This window comes from Halichoeres trimaculatus, unplaced genomic scaffold, assembly GCF_033239565.1.
Source record: "Halichoeres trimaculatus isolate MK-OKI-2021-1 unplaced genomic scaffold, fHalTri1.1 fHalTri1_scaffold_8, whole genome shotgun sequence".
NCBI classification, from domain to species: domain Eukaryota; kingdom Metazoa; phylum Chordata; class Actinopteri; order Labriformes; family Labridae; genus Halichoeres; species Halichoeres trimaculatus.
Window position 1 is genome coordinate 31,806,739 of NW_027437186.1, and position 23,940 is coordinate 31,830,678.

The window sequence follows — 23,940 nt, forward strand, 5'->3', positions numbered from 1 at the left end:
CATATTTGTGATGTTACTTAGAGGGGGAAAAATGACCTGTCTGGATGAGAAGTGTGTGCAGGGGCTCATGGGTATGATCTGACAGGATTACAGTAAGTATTCAAAACACAAACGCAACAATTAAGTGTGTTTTGATCGTCGTATTTGTCTCATTTACGTCCAAAAATGTCAAAAAGCTTAGCCTAGAAACGCGATTGTGACTATTGGTTGCAGCTTGCAGGCTTCCCTCAAGGATCACCTGACACCCTTATGGGGGCGTGTCCCACCGTGCATGCGCTCCTTGCTGTGTCACCTTCACTCCTACCTGTCCTACTTCACACCTGTCGATGATGACTTCATTGGAGTAACGAATCAGAAAAGCCTCAGGTAAATGCACACTGTTCAAATAACAAACTAGGTGACATTTTGGAGGCACTGCCCCACTTCCGGTGATCCTGCGCGTTTGCAATGAGCACGGACGAGGGGAGATTATGAGGATTTATGTTGACGTTGAGGGATTATTGGTCCCAGAGAAGCATAGCCTGAGAGATTCAAGCAATGTTTTGGTGTTGATGTCGATGCTGTAGCCTGAAGGAGCCTGTGGGGGAAGGTGAGGAAGTTTCTGCAGTCGCAGGTCGATGATACAGGAGTAGATCAGAGTTACACTTGTGCGTTTACGCTGCAGCAGATTTGCGTAAAAGATGCGCAGGCCGTTATGACGACCTGTGTGATTTTACTGAGATTTTCACAACAAATATGTCGCTTACATGTATTGAAATGTAAAAGACTGTACGCCTGTGACGAGGATTTAATCTATGAACAATTCATGCGTAATTTCAATCTCAGTTAAGCGCTAAAGAATGGGCTGTGAGGATAACCAGAATTAGTTTCAGCAGATGTTTTAGGATTAATATCTGCGCAGTTTTATTTTTCTTTTAATTTTTAACTGTGACGTCAATTTTCACGCATGCACCTCTAAGTTTTCATCAATTATTGACCAAAACAGCGACCAAAAGGAAACATGGCTTCTCTACGTTCATCTCCCCTTCTGTGTTATTTTTCCTCCCTCCAGCCATGAGTCAGTTCAGGGCATTAGCGGGTATCCTGAGGAGTGGACGCCTCGGGGGGAGTCAGTGGCTGAGAGGAGGAGGAGGAGGTGGTGGAGGTGGAGGAGGCCCGCCCAGGAGAAGCTGGGTTGACCTCAGGAGAGGCTGCTCCTCTGGGGCTGCACCTGATCTCTCAGCGGTGGCGAACAGCTCCAGTTATGTGGAGGAGATGTACTATGCCTGGTTGGAGGATCATAAAAACGTGCATGAGGTAAGCATGTGCAACATATTACAAACATCCCACACTGTTAAATGTAACTTGTTGTTTTAACGTAAACATATGATGTAAACTTGTTTAGGTAGTTGTATGAAATAATTAATCTATTTCAACTCAACTAAAGTTTTCAGTTCTGCTGACCTTTAATTTTTGTTTATATATATATCTTAGTTATCTTAACTTGTTTGGGCTGTTGTTTGACATTATAAATCTATTTCACAGACAAATGGTCTGTAATCATAGGGTTCAAAAGTCGGGTTACTGTCATGAGGCGCAGACACTTGTTCCTTAACTCTTGGTATTCGGGTCTGTGGGGCCCGTTTTCATCGAAGGAAAAATTAAACAATTAATTATTTTTACAACCTGAAATTCATTGGCTTTGGCTCATTTTGTGTGAAGAACATAAATCAAAACACATTTTCTCTGACCACATACTATACACCCACCCTACGCATTTATATTACATACAGGGAGTTTGGGTCCACTGAACCCGGGGCAAATAAAAGTGTGGAACGTGTAGGTCCTATGTACCCCCACTCTGTCTTCCTCCTTTCTGGGCCTTCTGATAGTGTTTTCTGCCCCTCCTGTTCCTGCACAAGGTGTGTGTGTCTGTGTGTATTTGTGTGTGCGTGCTTGAAAGTTGAGACATTGTTGAAAATTCAACAAACACCATCCACTCTTACATTCCCGCACATTTTCCCCTTTTGTCTTGCGGGAACCAAACTTTTTTTTTTTCTCATACACTATCCCATAAATAGACCCATAAACACTGGCTAAGTAACAACAATACTAATACCACACAAGGGTTGACATGGAAGGTTGACAATAAACCAAACCATCCGGATTAGGCAGTCTGAAACAACCTGTAGAGCTGTATAGTGTGTAGTAAACTTTCATATCCATAGCGTCCTCTTCTTACTTACGGTGGCATGAAAAATTGTAATTCCCTAAGTTTTTCTGGGTATTACCTTGAAGGCTGTAGCTTCACAAAACAGTTTGAGGCTCTCATATCCATTGTGCTCTCACCTCACTCATAGTGAAAATAACTCTTCGACCACAATCCACAAAAACATTCTGGGTAATGACTTTTAAGATCCCACACCCACCTGAATTCCTTCACTGTCAGGGCCACATGCATTACTGATTTATTAGGACATAGATTTTTTAAGTTGAAATATATTTTGTGGTTGAGCTCACCTGGATGTAAGTCATTCGGGAGCCTCAAAATCTACTTTATCTTCATATTAAGACAAAAAGTGTAAAATCAGGTGAAAATTATCTTAATAAGAAGCTTTTGTGTTTATAAAATTGAACATGTGATCTCTCAGTTTTTTATTTTTAATAAATTTGCAAATAAAAAAAAATACAGAAATTTGTAACATCATAGATTTTACATATTGGCAAAATTTATGTAAATTTCAATAAGTTGGAAAATTAAAAAAAATAATAATTAAAAATAAAAAAAATGAAATTTAAAAATTTGCAAAGTTTTGATATTTAGAAAAATGCTGAAATGCCACACATTTACAAAAAAATGTAATAATGCAATTTCACATTTTTTCTTAATTTCCAAAAATTGCAAAAAAGGAGGATTTATGTTAAAAAAAAAAAATCTAAATCTTCAAAAAATGTGGAATTCTTTCTTGATTTGTGAAAATGTAAAAAAATTTGAAATTAAAAAAGTCCAAAACAAATATAAAAAGTTACAAAAATAAAAGCTATATTTCGAGGGGTGGTGCATTTTTTGTACAAAATGTTATACCCTCTGTAAGAATATGTTTTTTTTAATTATTGTAAATAAATTTTTTGTAAAGCTTCAATGAGCCACTGCAAAGAAGTCAAAGAGCTGCATGAGGCTCCAGAGCCACAGGTTGCAGACCCCTGTGCTAGAATAACAAATATGCAAAATCATGTTTAACAGTGCGTAAACTTGAAAAATGTTATAAATACATCTACGATTACTTAAAGATAGATATTTGTTTTTGCATGTAGACATCTTTGATTTTCACATGAATTTTAACACCAGTCTTAACTGAAAATAGAATCTTGTTGTGATACTATTACCAATATACATTAGTACAGGCCAATATTGATGTCATTGTGGCTTGATAATTAATTATTTGCTGCTTTCAGGTGTTTTTTTATGTAAACAACTCATGTAAATGGTAACAGTTTGGTGCTTGCCAATAGTGTTTTGTTAACCTTGTTGGCACTTGTGTGGTATCAGAATCCCTGTCAGGAAAAGGTCATGAGTCTGCTCTGACTGCTGTATAAACACATGTCTGTTTATCAGTTCAGGAAATTCTGTCAGGTATAGCTTACTCACCTGGGGCGTGTACCACAGCTGCTGATCCTGGTCCTGTGTCCCAGTGTCCAGTCATCCTCTCTGGCTCATCTGCCTGTAAACAGCAGGAACAGTTTTGATCTATGTTTGCAATATACCTGCTTCCATCTGCTGAATCTGCCCGTCTCTGTGTTTTCCAGTCTTGGGACGCGTTCTTCCGGAACATCCAGGCCTCCGGTCCGTCTGGCGAGGCGTGTGAGGGACGGCCCTCCGCTCTGCTCCAGGGCCGAGTGCTGTCCCACTCAACAGACATGGCACAGAAAGTGGTGGAGGACCACCTGGCTGTGCACACTCTCATTAGAGCCTACCAGGTATCCTGCTCTCACCCTGCCCGGCTCTGAGAAAACACTCACACGCACTCACACACAGACACACACACATCAGATATCAGCTTGCATAATGTGGATTTATGTTATTTACAATATAAAAGATTGATCACATCTCATGGGCATCCATTTAGATCTTAATGCAGCGTCTGTGTACAGAATTAAGATCCACCTCGAGCCACGACAGGCTGACTATCTGTATCACCGACGTGTGTGTGTGTGTGTACATTTGTGTGATAAATGCATCAAACCAACGCCCGCTTGACTCGCCAAAAACAGATGCAACTGGCACTGAAAGCTGTTTATACCTCATGTCCGTGTATTAAAAGGAATATACGATTTGTTTGTCACCGCATGTGGTTATGCAAATTGCAAGATTAACTCCAGCCTTCTTACCCCAGCTGCTTTTCAAAATTGAAATATCAAAGAGACTACTTAAACAAAACAGGTGGTCACATTTCCCCTCACCCTCAAATTAATCAGAGGAACTATCCGAGGGATTTATTAAAGTCTGTCTTTTGGCAAGAGTGTCACTTTTAGCCCCGGCGTGTTGAAATCCTGGTGGGAATAAGTGTTTGTTTCTGTTTACAAAGACATTAATGAACTCCCATGGGGCTCTTTTCCACAAAGGTTGACCTAAAACTGAGTGATACCTTTTCTCGAGCTGTTTATTCTTTCTGTTATGATGGCGGCACCTCGTCTTTTCTCCTGTCTTTTTCACATTTCTGTTTTTGCATATAGATCCGGGGTCACCATGTTGCCAAGTTAGACCCCCTGGGGATCCTGGAGGCTGACCTGGACTCGTTTGTGCCCTCTGACCTGATCACAACTATCGATGATTTGGGTGAGTTTCACTGATATTTTGCACACTTAACTTTTAAGTTTTCGTTTTGTCAAAGCTGTTTTCACATTGGATAATCCCCCCAGTTATTTTCAAATTCATGCCCAGGTTGCTTTTTTTAACACCTACAAGTAGGGATATATGAAAATTTTGGCCAATATTGATATCTGATATTAATATTGCTGTGATGGCTGATAACCGATATTTACCGATATCAATATCGGTCAGAAAAATAAAAATCTGAGATGATGTGTCGAGGTAGTTCAGAGAGAAAGAGTGGCGAAATCGTGAGAAAAGATGACCATGGAGAGTATCACAAGATGTAGCACTATGGTGACCAGGTGTCCCGCTTTGCGCAGGACTGCACAGCATTTTAACCACTTTTCCTACGTCCCGCAAATTTGGAAGATGTCCCGCATTTGATCGGCTCTTGCTTGAGCCTCCAAAGTGCGGCAGTCTTGTTTCTGAAATCATGATTTTCATCCAATAGCTGAAAGAGGACTATTGCCATTACATTTATGGCATCAGGAGTTTATCGACCTGTCACCTGCGTCCTCCTCACCTCTGCTCACTGACATGAAAAACAAAGGTAAAAGCCACCAAACTGCAGATTTTGGTCGAGAAACATGAAGTTCCTGGGAGAAAAAGAAGCTGCTAAGATGTTTATTTAAGGTTGAAAACCAGTGCAGGGTGATTAACAGCGAGTGTTTAAGGATCTTGATCAGTTATTTCCGCTCAGCATGGAGTTGAGTACAATGCGAAGCGACACTCGTCATGATCTAAAACCTACAAAAACGGCCTGTGCAGAAAGTTAAAATGTCATCACCTGTGCCTGTTTGTTTGCACACAGACCAGGTGACCTTTAGGAGCTGTGAAACGTCGATCAATTATTAGTTTTTATGAGTATCATTTTTCTGTGACAGATGCATTTCCTTGTCCTTTGAATTTGAAAAATTTCATTGAAGGGAGAAAAAAAAACAAAAAAAAACAAAACACAAATGTGCATACATTTCTTTAATTATAAGCTTGGTCCCGCATGTCCCGCATTGTCCCGCACAAACACTTCTCGTCCAACCACATCAACAAACGTCAGTACATCCAAAACTCTGCTGCCCGCCCCCTCACCCGTACCCGTTCCCGTGAACACATAACTATCATTCTTCAAGATCTCCACTGGCTTCCCATCCATTACCATATCCAGTTTAAAATCCTCCTTCTTACCCACAAAGCACTCCACAACCAGGCCCCTCCATACCTTACTGACATGCTCCACCCCTACACCCCTTCCTGCACCCTCCGTTCCTCAGTTGCAAACCTCCTCACCGTCCCAAGCATCGAACCTTAGGTGATGGAGCCTTCTCTGTTGCTGCCCCCTCCCTTTGGAACTCACTCCCACAACACCTCTGTGGTACTGCTGACCCCACCGCCTTCAAAACAAAACTCAAAACTCACCTATTTCGCAAAGCTTTTAACTTAAACTAACAAACCCCTGTCCTGACCTTGCTTTTTCTCTGCACCTTTGAATTGTTTTTGCCTCATCTTCTTTTTCTATACGTTTTTTTTTTTTTTTACTGTTATTTTATTATTTGTATCTGTTTTTAAACTTGCTCTTTATACTGCTTTTACCTTGTAAAGCATCTTTGAGTTTTTCAAAAGCGCTCTATAAATAAAATGTATTATTATTATTATTATTAGAGATGAATGCGATCACAAAAGTATGTTTTGTCTGTTTTTTGTATCAAAAACAAAAAAAATGACACAAAAAAGAGAGTCCACTCTTCTTCTGTAGTTTTGGTGTTTACATAGTCAAAGAAAACAATATTATTTGGGTCTTGAAAGATTGTTTAAGATACTCTGAAAATGCCAGCAGCTAATGAGTAAATATCGGCCGATACCAATATGTTAAAAAATGACCAACATCGGCCAATACTGATACTGATACCTTCAAGTTCCAATCTAAAACCATTTTCCTGAATAAAGACACAAAGAGCAGCAAATCCTTCAATCTAAAAGTCAGAGCCAGAAAATGTTTCACATTTTTCGCTATGAAAATGATGTGCTTCTTACAAAATACTTGAATTTGTCATTGCATCTACTTGCAGCAATGATATTGTTTCTTTTATACAGGAAAAAGTATAAAGCTCTGCCTTGTAACTTAAAACATACGCAGTTAACCCCCAGATGATATATATACATACTAATTAGATTCCTTCTATAGATGCTGTTCCTCCTTATTACCTCAGTGCACTCGTTTGCTCAAAGGTGTCAGTCGCAAACATATAATTTACATTTCCATTTCAACTTCAAAAGCTTCTGAATCAGTCTTCCTGCTCTTTATGTAACATTTCATCCCTTGTTGGGTTTACTCTGTACATACACAAGCTTCAACTCCCCCCGTAATACTTGTGGTCACAGGTTGCGTACCTCATCAGACCCAGGAGTATTAGTGGTATTTCTGTACAAAATGCCGCACCACTTTCTCAGCCCGGTCCGTATTCAGGTTGGTCAGGCTAATGTCGTCATTAATCTCAGGCCGAGCTCCTTGTCATTCTCCATTTCATTTAGCGGACGGAGAGTCGGAGGATGCTGGACGGCCGTTTTGTGCGATCGAAGTCTACAGTAATAACCAGAAAGAAGAGAGACACAGAGAGGGGCAGGGAGAGCTTCTGTTGGCTTCTGTTATCAGTGATCTGTGTGTGTCAGGACGTAGTGTTGCATTATGTTTGTCAGCACGGCTGCAGCTTCCTAATGAAAGCTAATGACGGGCTCAGTGGCCCCTTATTGGTCAGCTGATCAGGAATCTATTCCTGGCCCCTTTTGTCTTTACTGTGTTCCTAATATGATTGCACCTGTCTCCTCTTGTGTTGGCCTTGGGTCTTGAGCTTGAACAGCTCTCTCAGGTAGACTTTGTCAGCACAAAAAAACCTGTGTTGGGCAGAGGATACTGATGCTCTGTCTCCCCCTGAGTTTTTTATTTCCTGATTAAAAATTTGAACTGTGTTTTTCATTAAGAATTGGCTGGAAGCAACATTACCCCTTTAATTAGAGGACTTATAGAAAAATCAAAGACAAAAGTGATTAGGGCAGCTTTTTGACAGAGTTGTGGTCTTAGTTGGACTGCAGGCAACAATTACTTTCATGATCAATTAATCTCTTTGTTTTAATTTTTCAATCTGTTCTTTAATCATTTAGTCAAGAAAATGTCAAAAAGTTAAATTAAAAAATGTCTTTTAGAGTTGACGTCTTCAAAGTACTAGTTCAACCCGATTATGGTGCAAAACATAAAAGTGTTGATTCTGTTTTGTTTCAAATTTAACTGTATGAGATCAGCCAATTTTTCAAAATTGATTTCTTTGTTTTTGAGTCCCAGCAGGAGGGTTTACACTGATTGTTCTTTGTTTCAGTCTCTCTTAAGCTCTGTTGAGTTGCATTAGTAAAACACTCTGTTAAAGCCAACAGGATTGGTTATTTGTAAGGCCTCTCTCAGAAGTCTTAAACTGCATTGTTGCAGGTTTTCATGGGCTTAGTGAGTCGGACTTGGACAGGAGCTTTCAGCTGCCGCCCACCACCTTCATCGGAGGAGGAGACACCACTCTTCCGCTCAGAGAAATCATACACAGACTGGAGGTATTTGGTTTGTGTGTTTTTCTTCTTGAGTGTTTGTAATGTTGAAGGAAAAACAATCCTGACACTGTACCATGCTTTTCAGACATCCTACTGTGGACACATAGGGATCGAGTTTATGTTCATCAACAACGTAGACCAGTGTCAGTGGATTCGACAGAAATTTGAGACTCCAGGAATCCTGCAGTTCACAAATTCAGAGAAGAGGACTTTGTTGGCCCGCCTGATCAGATCCACACGGTGAGCAACGATCATCATCCAGTTACACCCTATAACAGCACAATACCTTGCTTTTAGCTGATGCTCTTCTTAGAGAGGCAAACAAAACTCTTAAAGACTGTATGAGCTTCCTGTATGCTTTTAGTCTATTTTCTATATTTTTGCATGGCCTTTCTTGTTGCATTATCATTCCAACAGTTCTACGGTTTCATTTAGCAGACGCTTTAGTCCAAAGCAAATTACAACACAAGAATTTAGACAGACCTTCGGGTAATATCTAATCCAACCTTCAGCAACATTCAGTAATTATTGCTGAAAATTCATTAAGAGCTGGGTCCGAGACTGTGTGACTCATTCTACCCCTGAGGACAAAAAGGAGAAGGGTCAGATCAAGTGCTTAAGTGTTCCCTGAACAGATGAGTCTTTATACACCTCTTAAAGTAGAAAGGGACTCTGTGGATCATATAGAGTTAGGTAATTCATTCCACCATTTGGGGCTAACAGAGGAGAAGAGTCTGGCTAGAGATTTAGAGCCATGTAGGGCTGGGAGCACCAGGCGTCTTTCACAAGCAGAACGTAGTGGGTTGAGAAGAAGTGTAGACCTGGATGAGGGACCCCAGCTAGGCAGGAGCCGATCTTGTCAAAGTTTTGTAAGCCAGAAAAAGAGCTCTGAATTTGATTCCTACATTAACACACATGAATCCATGACATTTGGACTTATCATCATACTACTCATATACTCATATACCTCATGTACAGCTACAGCCTGTCTGTTTCTTCTTTACACATTCATCTTCCATTTCTCTATTGCAAATTGCACGTTTTTATTGACATCTATTCAGTGCACTATTATTTTTAACTTAAATTGTGTATATATTTTTATTCAACTCTGTACAAAGTTCTTAATTTAATATTGTATTTTTTGTTATTTTTCTCTACTACTTAAGCTCTATTATTCTACTTTTTGCAATATTTAGTGTTTCTCTAGTGTCTTTCTTTTCACAACAATTGTACTGAGAGAGTGCAGTTTAAACCGGAGTCAAATTCCTTGTATTCTTGAGAATAATTGGCGAATAAGGGCGATTCTGATTCTGATTCTGATTCTGATTCTGAAATATGGACAGTCTTTTGTGTTATGAATATATGAAAAAACATAATCTAAACATTGAATGCAGCATTACATCAGTTTGCATCGACTGATGATACAAGAAGTCCACATGGTTATACTGTAAACATGGAGCTTTTATTTTGAAGTAGAATCTTAATAACACATGGGAGTACGTTTTCACTTAACTTCAAAGAATGACTTAGCTGTTGCATGAATTGTGAAATATGATCAAGAGTGTTTATATTGGCACTTATAGTCGTAGTAGTGTAAACTTCCGTCTGATGCCAAAGTTATGTATGAACTTTCATCCAAACTGTGATCCTAAGTGATCTCTTTTATTTCTAGGTTTGAGGACTTCCTGGCCAGAAAGTGGTCTTCAGAGAAGCGTTTTGGTCTGGAGGGCTGTGAAGTACTCATCCCTGCCCTGAAAACCATCATAGACAAGTCGAGCGCTGCAGGCATTGACAGTGTGATCATGGGGATGCCTCATCGGTAACGTGCATTACATACACTCTCACAGCTTTCTTGGACTTTGACTGTAGACGGCTTTCAGTTTCATGCAGACTTTGCCCAATCCTCTTCCAGGGGTCGACTGAATGTCTTGGCCAATGTGATCCGTAAGGACCTGGATCAGATCTTCTGTCAGTTTGACCCTAAATTGGAGGCTGCTGATGAGGTTAGTGGTCTCCCAGAAATATTTAGAGGTGTTACTGAGGGTAGCCTTTATTAACTTTACTCGTCTGTAGGGCTCTGGTGACGTCAAATACCACCTTGGGATGTATCACGAGAGGATTAACCGTGAGACGGACAAGAACATCACGCTGTCACTCATGGCAAACCCCTCCCACCTTGAAGCTGTGGACCCAGTGGTTCAGGGCAAGGCCAAAGCAGAGCAGTTCTACAGAGGAGACTCTCAGGGAAAGAAGGTAGAGTAGCATTTACTCATGAGCCCATGGATGACTTCACACATACTTTCTTGTTGAATCCTTGATGTGATTTTTACAGGTGATGTCGATCTTAATGCACGGGGATGCTGCTTTTGCTGGACAAGGAGTTGTGTATGAGACTTTCCACCTGAGTGAGCTCCCCTCCTACACTACACATGGTACGATCCATGTGGTGGTCAACAACCAGGTATTAAAGAATTTAGGGTCTGCAATACATGTGACCTGGCACATTGTCAAGTCATTATTTCTTTCTCGAATTTGTGGAGACAAATCAACAAAATGATGTTTTTGTAGAATTTCCTGCGTAGGATAACGTTTCCTTTTTTACCATTAGTTTTGAACATGTTTTTTGATTCTGTCTTAATGTTGTGTGATTCTCACCTCTCAGATCGGCTTCACCACAGACCCTCGAGTGGCCCGCTCCTCTCCCTACCCCACTGATGTGGCTCGGGTTGTCAACGCACCCATCTTCCACGTGAATGCTGATGACCCAGAGGCTGTCATGTACGTGTGCCGGGTAGCTGCAGAGTGGCGGTCCACATTCAACAAGGATGTGGTCATTGACCTGGTTAGTCACTGTCTTATCCAAGTGGATTCAAACACAATTATCAGCTCAAACCTTCACACCCTTTCTGTGTTTGTGTGTGTGTGTGTTTTCAGGTCTGTTACAGGCGATTCGGCCACAACGAGATGGACGAGCCCATGTTCACCCAGCCGCTGATGTACAAACAGATCCGCCGACAGGAGCATGTGCTGAAGAAGTACTCTGACAAGCTCATTGCTGAGGGAGTGGTGACGCTGCAGGAATTTGAGGTTTGTGATCTAAGGCTGTTTGCTCTTGTTAGATGTACTGTGTAGTGGTAGCTGCTACTGTACGCTGTTTTATTTGGTATCCCCATCTGCCGGACTATGTGCATTAAATCACACTTAGATATTACCCAAGCCTTGGAGTAAATATGTTGTGCTAGCACTGCTGTACTTGAGTTTCAATTTACTGCTGCAGTTTAGTCACAGCCTGGAGTATATATTACTCTGTGAAGCTGAAGCACAGCTCAGATTCTGCAGCCATTCAATGGAATTGCTGAGGTTCTTCATCCTAAACATAAACTCTGATTGTAACATCCATTCTGTTTTTTTTATAGCACATGTCAGAAAAATATTGCCATATCTCGCTGGAGTGCTACTTCCTGGCTTTTGACAGACATTATTTTCCGTTTGTGGCCTGCTATTTGGTCTCTTTTAAAAGCTCCATTTGTTATAAAGCCAGGAGAACCATTACTGCTGGTGGAGACTTTTCTTCTGCTCAGTTCCCCCCTCTCTGTCTTTGTGTCTCTCTTTAGTGTTTGTCAGATGTGGTCCTTTGATTGAAGTAAACACACAGTGCATCAGTTACTATGTGAGAGTTTTTATTGTCTGTTAAATGTGTTTGCAGGAAGAGGTTGCCAAATATGACAAGATATGTGAGGAGGCCTACACCAGCTCCAAGGATGAAAAAATCTTGCACATTCGACACTGGCTTGACTCCCCCTGGCCAGGTCAATTCTCCTTTCAAATCCAGTAATTAAAGTAGATTTTATTCTTTTGATTTACTGCTTTTTTCACTTCCTGTTCATGCTGTAGTGAAGCTGTCTCTTTCTGTAGACTTTTTCACAGCAGAGGGAGAACCCAAGAGCATGGGCTGTGTCCCCACAGGACTGGATGAGGAGGTTCTGCAGCACATTGGACAGACAGCCAGCTCTGTGCCTCTGGAGGATTTTAAGATCCACCCTGGTGAGTTTAGTTGCTCTGTGCTGGAAAAAAAAATCACAAAGAAAGGCTTACAGTGACAACAGTGTTGTTTATAATGAAAACATGCTGTGCTAAAAGTCCATGACATCCCAGAATAGGAAACAATACACAGTTTGACTGGAGATACATGCTGCTAAATGATGAGATAAAAATGCAGCAAACACATAAACTTAAATGTTGCAGCTTTTAATAGGGAGGACATGAAGTCAATAAAAGCAGTCCACCAGTCCATCAACACATCCTCTCCTAACAGAAGCATGGCTGATTTCGACAGTCACAAAAGTTTCAAGTGTTACAGTACAGTTCCTTGGGTTTTTTCCTGTGTACCCCAGGCGTGTCTCGTATCCTACGTGGGAGAGCTGATCTGGTGAAGAACCGGCAGATGGACTGGGCTCTGGGAGAGTACATGGCCTTTGGTTCCCTTCTCAAAGACGGCATCCATGTTCGACTCAGTGGACAAGACGTAGAACGAGGAACTTTTAGGTGAGTAAATGTCAACACCACTATAAAACTCAGTGTTAGAGCTGGGTGCTTATCAGATAAACTTTGGAGCTTTAGACTAAATCATAAGATGAAGCATAGACAGTATGAAACATGGATGAAGCATCCGTGGACGCAGCCACATTCGCTATGACACCGGCTGTGAGTTTTTCTTCAAGCAGGGTGCCCGGCAGTCATGTGACCTGAGCTGTGCCTCTGATTGGAAAATCAATCGATCCTAATAACTCCTAAACCGCAGAGACGGAAAAACATTCACTCACCGTACAGTGTGAGCCAACAGTGAAATCAGCGTTTAGACCCAAGCCATTTTTCAAACGTGCTGTAAATCTGCTTTTCAATGCCATAAAAGTCTGTTTTTACGGCTGGGTGTGTTCGTGACTTTCGGTCTTTCTGCAGCCAGCTTCGAGCAGATTCCTGACAAACAGCGACTTTTAGCACTTCCACATAGGCTTCATTTTTACTAACCGGATGTTGCCCCTTGAGATAAAGGGACAAACTATTTACAACTTTTGGTGAAAACCAATGATAAAGTGTCATTCAAAATTAGTAACAGGCTGATTTAAGAAAAATTTAACCCGAGAGGGCTAAAAACATTGAAAGCCATCATCAAGAATGTAGAATGATTTAGAAAGACGGGGATGTTAAAAAGATGAAAATACTTGAAAAATGGAAAACAAACATGTAAATATTATGGCTGTCATTTGAACGCGTCAGTTAGATAATTAATTACACCGTTATAAAGGTACCGTGATCAACTCATTGGCTGTCAGCCATTTTTAGAGCATCTTGAACGATGTTTCAAGACCTAAATAATATTGTTTTCTATGACTATGGAAACACCAAAACTACCTAAAAAAAGAGTGGACTCTCTTCTTTTATGTGTTTCTTCCTGTTTTTGATGCAAAAAAAGACAAAATGTACTTTTTTTTAACGCGTTCATCTCGGGCGCTCTATCCTTTGATCCTTTCCGTGATCACCATCCTCTTTTTTCACGATCTCGCCACTCTTTCTCTCTGAACTACCGCGACACATCCTCAGTTGGAGCGTAAGCTGCCTGAACTTTTCTGACTTGCAGTGTTTCGCCATGTCTCTGTCATCTCACATCTTCTCCTCATATCCATGCTGAGCTCTCGTCCAAAGAGTGCACCGCTCTCACCCACAGTAGTTTACAAGCATGATTTTGATTGACAAGCTCTGCCTCCCCCCGCTAAAAAACATAATTTACTTCTATAGACGGCACATCTTATCCTCTTGTTGTATTCATTTAATTTATCATGCACCACAATTTTGTGATGTCTTAGAATTCAAATTCTTAATTTGGGGACCTTAAGCAGATATGACATTAAAATGGGATTAATTAGATCGATTAATAACAAATCCTGTACTTAAGATTAATTTTTTTAATCACCTGACAGCACTAGTAAATATATACAGATGTTCATGATGTTTATGAAGGAATCTTAGAAATATTAAGTGGTATCTCCTCTTCGTCATTCATGTGTTGAACTTTTGTTTTCGTGAAGACTCAAATATACAACAGTGATGTGAAATCAGATTATGTCAGGGTCAGCCTGCGCGGCAGGAGGTAAAGACTTAATTATTAAAGAACAGTCATCTAAAGACAGTAAATGAAGTAATTGAGAGGGGTGGGGGTAGGGGGGAGGGTGGCACAGGGAGCCTGACAGACACAAGACGTCAGCGCGGTCTCCTGGGACCTGTGAAGCCCACATGGTGTTGTCATGGTATGGAAGGAACGAGTGACACATGAACAAAAACCAGCTCCCCCTTTCACTGCGCCTGTCTCATCTGTCCCCTATCATTTCTCCACCAGCCCATCTCCACTGACGCCAACAACCCCCCACCCGCCCCACCCGCCCCACCCGCCCCACCCGCCCCACCCGCCGCCCCCTTCTCCAGCACCCAGCGACATACATCACGCTAACTAACCAGAGGCTACAGGGCTTTTTCTTTTGCCTCACATTTACCACTGACAAATATGTCTCCACATCTGCTATCCCCTTCAGTTTGCCTCACTGAAAAAAAATCACAGCAGTCAAACATCCAGCCTTCCTCTCTGTATCACCTGTTGTTTATTTAGACCCATCCCTGTGACAGGTGGGAGTCCATATTTTATTCCTTTCTCTCTCATTGTACTCCAGCTACAGTTCAGCCTCTTTACCAAGAACTGTTTTTTTTCCTCCTCCATTCGACACTTTTTTCATCCCCCACTCCTCTGTCTCCCTGCGTAGTTCTCAGGAGCTGAGCATATTGGCATGTTACAGCCGACTGAGCCTGCTTGCGTTTCTGTGATGTACGTAACGGCGTCGACTAATGGATTCAGTCGTCGTGTTCGGGTTGGGTTGCATGCGCTGCGTTGTGCACCCCGTTCCCTGACTAATGGGGCCCCTAGGCAGAGGAAAGTGTGTGTGTGGAAAAAAAAACAAAGCAAAGAGCGCTGGGTGTACAGTTTATGAAGCAATCCCTGAGAAAGACCTCATTCTGGTGAGGTATTTTGGGTCCTCTGGATGTGAACAGATGGATTAAAGAAATAAAACCAGCTTTACCTCAATTAATGCTTGATGCTTTGCATTTTTTTTGCTCTTATCAAAGGATTTTTCTGCAGGGGAAATGTATATCATATGATTGTTGAGACAGTTTCATAAAAAACAATTCTGCAGTAGATTATGGACCATTATTAGTCTGTGATTATGGTTAATCAGAAGGATCATCTAATCTTTTTGGAGGAAATGTGTCACTTTCAAGATAACATTCATTAGATTTTGGTTATATCCTGCAGCTCTTCCTCAGGACTATTACATAACCTGACAGTCAGTTGAGCTTCTCTGAAAACACAGATTTTATCTTTAAAAATGCTAACAGTGACTCTGTCTTATTAGAAAATCAGGCTGTCTTGGAGTCAGTTCGTAGATTTTAGAGCTTGTATATTCTACTTACATTGAGAGCGTCTTGACATTTCACCTTTGTGCTTGGTTTGATTACTTCAGATGCAAGTGTAAGGGCAAGGTAAAACTGGCTGCAGCCTGATGCTACCCTGCTGGTATTCCCTCTGTTGCTGGGTTAGCACAGCTAGCTTGTCCATCTTATTGGAGATAGATCTCACATTCCCAATAACGATGGATGGAAGTAAAGGTCGATGTTGTCACTTTTTAGCTCACACCAGAGAACCAGCACGTCGTCATCACCTCCTTCTCCTCACCTTGTGGGGAAACATCAGGCCCTGCACCATTTAGCGTTGACATGCTACAGGCTGCTGAAAGCTGATTTCACATGTAAACAATGCAGCCATGGTTACATGTAGGATCTCCAGACAAACACAAGAGCAAATATAGTAAAAAAATATCACTGAAGACGCAAAAAGTTTGGTGTCTACAACCAACAAACGAACCATACAAAGTAATGATCCACTCTTAAGGCAAAGATGATGAAAAAGAGATGGAAACATAACAAGAAAGGGACACCTCTATTACCTCTATTTTTATATTGTGTCTAATATATGTTTTTAATGACAATGTTTGTATTTTAGTGCTGTCTTTCTCTTATGCTGGTGAGCCAGAGTCAATTTTCCACTTCAGTGGACAATAGAGAATTTTTCTATTCTATTCTAACCCCTGGATATGTGTGGAGAGTATCTGCGTGTGTAGTTGTCATTAAAGTGATCCTAAAGGGGTTTAAGTGATTGTCTAATCGGGCTGGTTTTCAAGAATGATTCCTACACTGAGCGCGGGCGGACTGGCAGAGCTTGTTACTGCTCGGCTCTTTGCTCCCATCATTTCTTGTTTGGTCTCACGCTGACTGAGGATGAGGAGAGAGGAGGAGGGTTGTCTTCATGGGGTGACTTTATGGGCCAAACCAAGGGCTGAGTATGTGTTTATATTCAGCTTCTAACGATTCAGGACCGTTTAAAAAAACTGTTGTTTTTGTCACTATCAATTTCAATTGATAAAATTAATTTTATATTTTCATCCATTCTGTCTTTTTCTCTGTCATGTTACCCAGCCATCGTCATCATGTTCTGCACGACCAGGAGGTAGACAAACGTATCTGTGTTCCCATGAACCACCTGTGGCCCAACCAGGCTCCCTACACAGTCTGCAACAGCTCCTTATCAGAGTATGGAGTTCTAGGTGAGATTTAAGCTCCACTGAGTGCTTATGGTGAGTAAAGAGTTACATTAAGTAACATTGACTGTGATATCAGGTTTCGAGCTGGGCTTCGCCATGGCCAGTCCCAATGCTCTGGTCCTCTGGGAGGCCCAGTTTGGAGACTTCCACAACACAGCGCAGTGCATCATTGACCAGTTCATCAGCCCAGGCCAGGCCAAGTGGGTCCGCAATAATGGGATTGTACTACTGCTGCCTCATGGGATGGAGGGAATGGTGAGAGTTAAAACAAACCAGGCTATGCGATAAAGAGAAGTAGAATTAAAGATGATATTATTATATTTATGGACCCATGTTTTCGATTTTCTCATCATGATTCTTTATGTCTCTCTTCTCTGGTCGTAGGGCCCAGAACATTCATCAGCTCGACCTGAACGCTTCCTGCAAATGAGCAAAGATGACCCCGATCACTTCCCGGTGAGTTCACATTTACATTTACATCAAGCCTCAAATGGAAACCAAGTCAAAGAACCTCATTACCTGAAGATATGTGTCAAAGAAAGTGCACAGCCCCCCACAGTGATCAGCAGTTAAAGCTCAGCAGCTTTCTCTTTTATTGGCTACGCTGATGTCCTGACCACTTAAGTGATGGCTTCAGTGATGATTGCCAATTTCTCTGAGCCTAAAAGTCTCTTCATTATGGCATCCCAAGTGTTGCTATTCAGCAGTCAGTCGGGTCCCAAGGGTGAAGTGGTACAGGAGAACATTCAAGGAGGGAACCACAGCTGGCTGTATCAGCAAAAGCTTCCCAGATTCATCTTCAAATGGCCTATTGATCAAACTATTAGTGGGAGCATGGCAAGGGATTAGCATTCTGCTCATTCTGTGTAGCTGTGTGTGTGTGTGTGTGTGTGTGTGTGTGTGTGTGTGTGTGTGTGTGTGTTTGTGTGTGTGTGTGTGTGTGTGTGTGTGTGTGTGTGTGAGAGCGAGTGTGAGAGATACAGTAAGCTGAAGCACTCATAAGCTATATCACGGGCTCAGTCAGAAGAAAAAAACACAGCTGCAACAAAAACTTTAACTGAACTTTTATCTACAAATAACTTAAGTTTTGTTTGCCAAGTCAATAACCTATTTGCTCCCTTTGTGATTGTTTGTTTTGCAGGAGTTCAGTGGAGACTTTGAAGTCCAGCAGCTTTATGACTGTAACTGGATCGTGGTTAATTGCTCTACACCTGCTAACTACTGTCACGTGGTCAGACGTCAGATTCTGCTACCCTTTAGGAAACCGGTAAAGTGTTGCATCTTCCCCTCTCTGCTTTTCTAAACTCCAGTTTTTGATCTTTACATGAAGTGCAGATTACATTAAAGCCAAATATGATATTAAAGATAATTTAAAGCTAGGGTCTGCAGGATTTTTTTTTACTTGATAGTAAACACAATAATTAAACTGGGCTCCCCCTTCTTGGATCAGTGCCAGCAGCAGCACACACCCACAGCCTCTGACTGTGACGATGTAAACACACTCACCAGCCCAGCAACCACTTATAGCATCGCATTTCTACGTGGGAGAGACTTGAGAGCCGTGCCACATACCTGGTTAGCAGAAAGCTAACTTGCATCGCTCTCTTTTCCATGCTGTTCTTCACGTTACTGAAGTAAAGGGAAAGTCAATTCAAGCTTCAACCTTGTTTAGGAAAAAGCTTTATCTGGCATTTCGTTTCACTCCGTGCTACGTCCACTATCTTAGCCGTTCAGGATAACTCCTTCCACTCGCTGTCATCAACATGCACAGTCACTTGTGCACTGGGCGTTCTGTGATTGGTCGAAGTAACCGCATACTCTGCCCAGAAATGTCCTGAAACAACCAAATCATCAAAATACAGGCTGAGGAGAGGGTTTGAGGCAGACAGACACTGACACACATGGAAAGAGGCCCATAGGAGACTATTGAGAGCAGGATTACTCCTGTAAAAGTTGACATTTTATTTGTTTAAGAAAATCCTGTAGACCCTGCCTTTGAAACAAATGCATAAAACATCCAGATGATCACTTGATGAAAGCTGCCAATGCAAAGAAGACATTAGTCTTAGTGAAATGCTGGACACAGAAAACTTATCCTCAAGCGGACACCTGAGGTACTGCAGTATTTTGAACTTGAGCATCAGAAGATCAACATTTTTTTACTTTATCCAATGCCACTTTGTATTTTTACTATCCATTGTCCTTCCAGTTTTTGATGAATTGAGAAATAGTGTAAGATAAAGATTTTTGAACAACTTAAATCATTTTTAAGACTCAGTTTCTCAACATTATAATGGTATTTCAAAGCCACCCTGATGCTAAGTATGATAAAATGTAAGATCTTAGATTGCTGAAATCCACAAGACATGTCTTTTTTTTTACATGTCCAAGTTAAGTTAAGGTTTTATTTAATTTCTTATTTTAAAATAAGTAGGGATGTTCATTTAAATCTGGTCTATATATCTCTCACAGTTTTTCTCATTATATTTAGAGTGCTTATATTTTATTTGTAAACTGGCTCTGACAATCACTGTAACACAAAAATTTCTCAGTTTGGATCAATAAAGTAATTTTATTCTATTCTATTCTATCTATTCTATTTGACAGTTTTAGTAGGTTTATAATTAACAACATCAGTGAACATACACTGCAACATATACTTTAATTCCCTTCCAACACCTAAGCGCCCCTTCATGTCTTTATGTTACACTGCAAATACTGCATTACTATTTATAGTGAACTTAAATGTATCGAATAATTTGTGCTAGATCAAATTGTCTTATTATAATCCTTGTCAAATATCATTCTTTATATTCTTCAGCAAAAATTTGAGCATTTAAAGTAAAACTAGTTCACTTTCAAACTTTTTGAAGTGTAGAGCGTTCTTCTTTTGTTTCTATATACACTTCTCTTTTTTCAGTCCCTCACAGTTTTCAGCCACAGTGAATGTCTTAACTGATCCCCTGTCGCACATAAATGCAATGCTTCACGAAGCATGAGAAAATTACTTCCTGAGCAAATTAGCGAGGGGGCCAACAGGGGATAATATTGTTTGTTTTTTGTAAAAAACCCTGAAAGTCTGGACCTGGTCGGCTGAGCACGAAGGGTTTTTATTTATTTGATTGTTGAAGAAATGTTTTGTTTTCCCAGTGCTGATGTTGCGTGCTATATGGTGGCAACAAATTAGCGTGAAAAGATATAAAAACTTTTTTTCTCTGGAGTTTTTCCAAAGTGCTTGATGAAGATACGGATGACAGAATCAGTCTGCTGTTTGTCTCTCATAAAACTTTTTCCTTTTTCCCTACAGCTGATCATTTTCACACCCAAGTCCCTGCTGAGGCTTCCGGATGCAAGGTCCAGTTTTGATGACCTCGCCAAAGGTGCAGTTTAACAGTCTTTGTAAAGTGAAAACCCAGCATTCTCGTTGACAGTAAATGACAAGTTGGATGTTCAACATCTGCAGGCACAAAATTTAAGAGACTGATTCCAGATGAGGGTCCTGCTGGCCAGAGTCCAGCTGGAGTAAAGAGGGTGATTTTCTGCACTGGGAAGGTCTACTATGAACTGGCAAAAGAGAGGAAACAACAAAAACTGGAGAGTGACATTGCCATCATAAGACTGGAACAGGTATGTCCCTCTTTAAGAGCATACCAGGTAATGTGGATTTGAACCAATATTATAAAGTTTTGTCTCCTCTTTCCAATTTCCTCTCAGATCTCTCCGTTCCCATTCGATCTGGTCAAAGCTGAAGCAGAGAAATACCCAAATGCTGAGCTGGTCTGGTGTCAGGAGGAGCACAAAAATATGGGCTACTATGACTACGTACGGCCACGTTTCCTCACAGTGGTGGCCAACAAGAAACCCATTTGGTAAGAGTTTCTCTTTTCTTGTCACTTATTTACTCACAGAAGAAGTGCCCTTACACTGTCATGTGAAGGTTTTGAAATTCTTTAACTTTTTCCCCTTTTTTTCCCTTAGGTACGTTGGACGAGACCCTGCAGCAGCTCCTGCAACAGGGAACAAGTCCACCCACCTCAACGAGCTGAAGAGATTCATGGACACAGCTTTTAACCTGAACGCCTTCCAGGGAAAGGAACTATAAATGTGCACTGGAAGAAGAAGAACCAGGCTAGAGGTGCAATTCCATCTTCAACCACAGTGGTGATTTTATTCAGTTTTGGGTTGAGAAATTGGCACAAATTGAAACTCGTATGGCTTTGTGACAATCTTTAATATGGCCTGGTGCTGTGAGTAAAAATTTCAACCTCTCATGTTCTTATAGGAAAGATAAGTCTGATCTTTGCTTGGACCAGACAGCACTGTCTTTCCAAGATAGCCACTGCTTGGCCAAAGGGCAACAAAACTAGACCCCACTGCTTTTCCTCGATACAGGATTACTTCTCGGCAACTGTGACTCACTGACACACTGTAACCTTTAACCTAAAAGCCTCGGGTTGGATGAGGAAAACCACACATGCCACCTTGAATGTTGCATAATTCAGGCACATCTCAACTTTTCTTCATTCATTAAGTCTATTAAGCACAGGGCCTTTTGGAGGATGTTAGAAAAAACTGATACTCCTAAAATACTTTTGTGTTAAAATGAATGACTGTGTACATAAACATTTTGATGTGTTTTAGTCACAGAAATGTCCCCATTAGTTCACTCTTTCTACCACTTTGTGACAATCACTGTTTCAGATTAGCTTTGGTACTTTTCAATACCTCTATTGCTGCTCTTCTTGATGATAATGTAGATGAAAGGTAGTTTGTACTTGCATTTATATTTATAGTAGCTACGTGACGCACACTGGACACCAACTGGTGTACTTTAACAATGAATGTGAAACACATATCACAGGTAAGACGACTGTTTTAAAATGTATCACCTCAGTAGGTTTAGTGCCTGTATTTGCTCTGGCTACCATAGCTGTTAGAGACGGATACTGTATTTATTGTCACACTTCACTTCACCAGGAGACATGAGCCAGCTGGCACAGAGACATGCAGCCATGTTTTTCACTTAGGACATACGGCTCGGCTTCCTCTTCCGAGGCTGAGGGACACACATGCGTAAACATAGAAAAGCTTTGGATGATATGAGGGACATTTTGATGCCTGGTTGTCATGTTGAAATCTCCAGGTGTTTAACAGCACTGATACTGGTGAGCACTGTGCTTAGAAATGGGGCTTAAATCATGCTATGCTGTAGCTTACCTTTTTCCAAACCGTAGCTAGTAGACTTAACCATGTACAGAGGTTATTTTGCATATTCTAACATTGAAAAAATATAATTGCTGTAGTCTTTGTATTTTCCGTGTTTGTGTTTTAGTTTTTTTAAGACAGTACTTTCTCTCATCAGTGTGGGCCATGAAACGTGTACACAACTTGATGGACCTGAGCTTACACTGGCTGTAAGAGAATATGCAATGAAATAAATATATATTTAAGTTTAATATCATTCTTTATGATTTGGGTTGCATGAGTTGTATCTACTAAAGGGAAAGAGCATATTCTCCATTCTGCAAATGAAAGGTGAATTCTGTAGCAAGTTTGTTTCCTCTGAGGTTTTCTGATACAGACCTCTAACCCTTACATACTTAACATGAATCGTATCGTAGATAGATGTGCTGCTGACTTCTGCTTCAGCTTTTTACAGAGTTATATCCATAAATGTTGCTTTTATTTACAGTTACAGTGAATACTTCATATATGAACGGACCCATGAGTGGTTGTCTTTGCTATAATGAAAGTGTTAATGAAAACATAAAACCAACACACATTTAAAGTCATGCAGCAATACAAAAGGAAGGAAGGAAATGATCTTCAACCCACCTACTCCCAGTCTGAAGCACATTTCCATCAACAATGGCACAATAGAACAGGTAGACTCATTTAAATATCTTGGAATCACTTTGGACAATAACTTCACCTTTGAACACCATGTCATGGACATTCACAAACGCTCACAACAAGTTCTTCAGACACTAAGTTCTCTCCATGTCACTCCACATCTTCTGCTGCTGTTGTACAAGGGTATCATTCAGTCCATTCTGTTGTATTGTTCATCCTGTTTTTACACCATGCTGTCAGTCTCTGGTAGAAATAAGCAACTCAAAATAACCCACACAGCATCAAAAATCATCCGTTTGCCTACAACTAGTATTTCAGAACTGAACGACAGAGCAATAGCCCGGCTTGCCAAGTCAATAGTCTCGGACAATGAGCATCCTCTCCATCACTTGTTCAAGCTCCCTCCTTCTGGGTGCAGGTACAGGACTCTTAAATACAGAAGGGCCCGTTTTAAGAGGAGTTTTGTTCCATCTGCTCTTGCTGTACTAAACAATCTACCTTTCTGACTTAACCTACTTGCCAGGCAATGTTAAGTGCTGTCTTGATCTGTATTTGTTTGTGAATGTTCATTGTTCTATTTGTGTTCTGTGTGATGGTGTGCTTTGGCAACATGAGATGATATGGAAAGCTGTGGAAACAAATTTCCCTTTTCTGGGACAATAAAGGTTCATCAATCTATCTATCAAAAACATAGGGTGTGCTTAGATTTACATACAAAATATTAGCAGTATTAAGTGACCGGGGAGTTGAAAACAAATATATCAATGCACATGGATTGTTTTTTGTTATAATCATTATTTCGTTTTTAAATGCTAACTGGTGGGTTTCTGTCTTCAGTAAGCATCCTCCACAGCATTCACAGCTTCCATACAAACAGGGTCCAGTTTTCCATCTCCACCTGAGAAGACAACAACATGCTACATGCTAACTCTGCAGTGACATCAT

The 23,940-nt window shown here is 40.8% G+C and overlaps 1 protein-coding gene across 1 annotated transcript; it reads left to right on the forward strand.

The window, feature by feature from the left end:
- Positions 1 to 344: 344 nt before the first annotated feature.
- ogdhl (oxoglutarate dehydrogenase L) lies at positions 345 to 23,679 on the forward strand. Its single transcript, XM_074675875.1, has 23 exons — positions 345 to 366; positions 1,052 to 1,296; positions 3,787 to 3,957; positions 4,714 to 4,816; positions 8,325 to 8,440; positions 8,523 to 8,677; positions 10,110 to 10,256; positions 10,350 to 10,440; positions 10,511 to 10,690; positions 10,770 to 10,898; positions 11,100 to 11,279; positions 11,372 to 11,524; positions 12,144 to 12,246; positions 12,353 to 12,481; positions 12,832 to 12,982; positions 17,018 to 17,145; positions 17,219 to 17,397; positions 17,527 to 17,598; positions 18,284 to 18,409; positions 20,450 to 20,522; positions 20,606 to 20,769; positions 20,857 to 21,011; positions 21,121 to 23,679. Exons 2-23 carry the CDS (start codon positions 1,054 to 1,056, stop codon positions 21,242 to 21,244), a joined length of 3,072 nt encoding a protein of 1,023 aa, XP_074531976.1. The 5' UTR covers positions 345 to 366; positions 1,052 to 1,053; the 3' UTR covers positions 21,245 to 23,679.
- The last annotated feature ends 261 nt before the right edge of the window (positions 23,680 to 23,940 follow it).

Bases quoted from the DNA above. Each gene is read 5' to 3' on its own strand.
- ogdhl (XM_074675875.1), top strand. From the start codon at position 1,054: ATGAGTCAGTTCAGGGCATTAGCGGGTATCCTGAGGAGTGGACGCCTC. The intron at 10,441-10,510 runs GTTAGTGGTCTC...ACTCGTCTGTAG, and splicing joins AATTGGAGGCTGCTGATGAG to GGCTCTGGTGACGTCAAATA. The intron at 18,410-20,449 runs GTAAAGTGTTGC...TTTTCCCTACAG, and splicing joins TGCTACCCTTTAGGAAACCG to CTGATCATTTTCACACCCAA.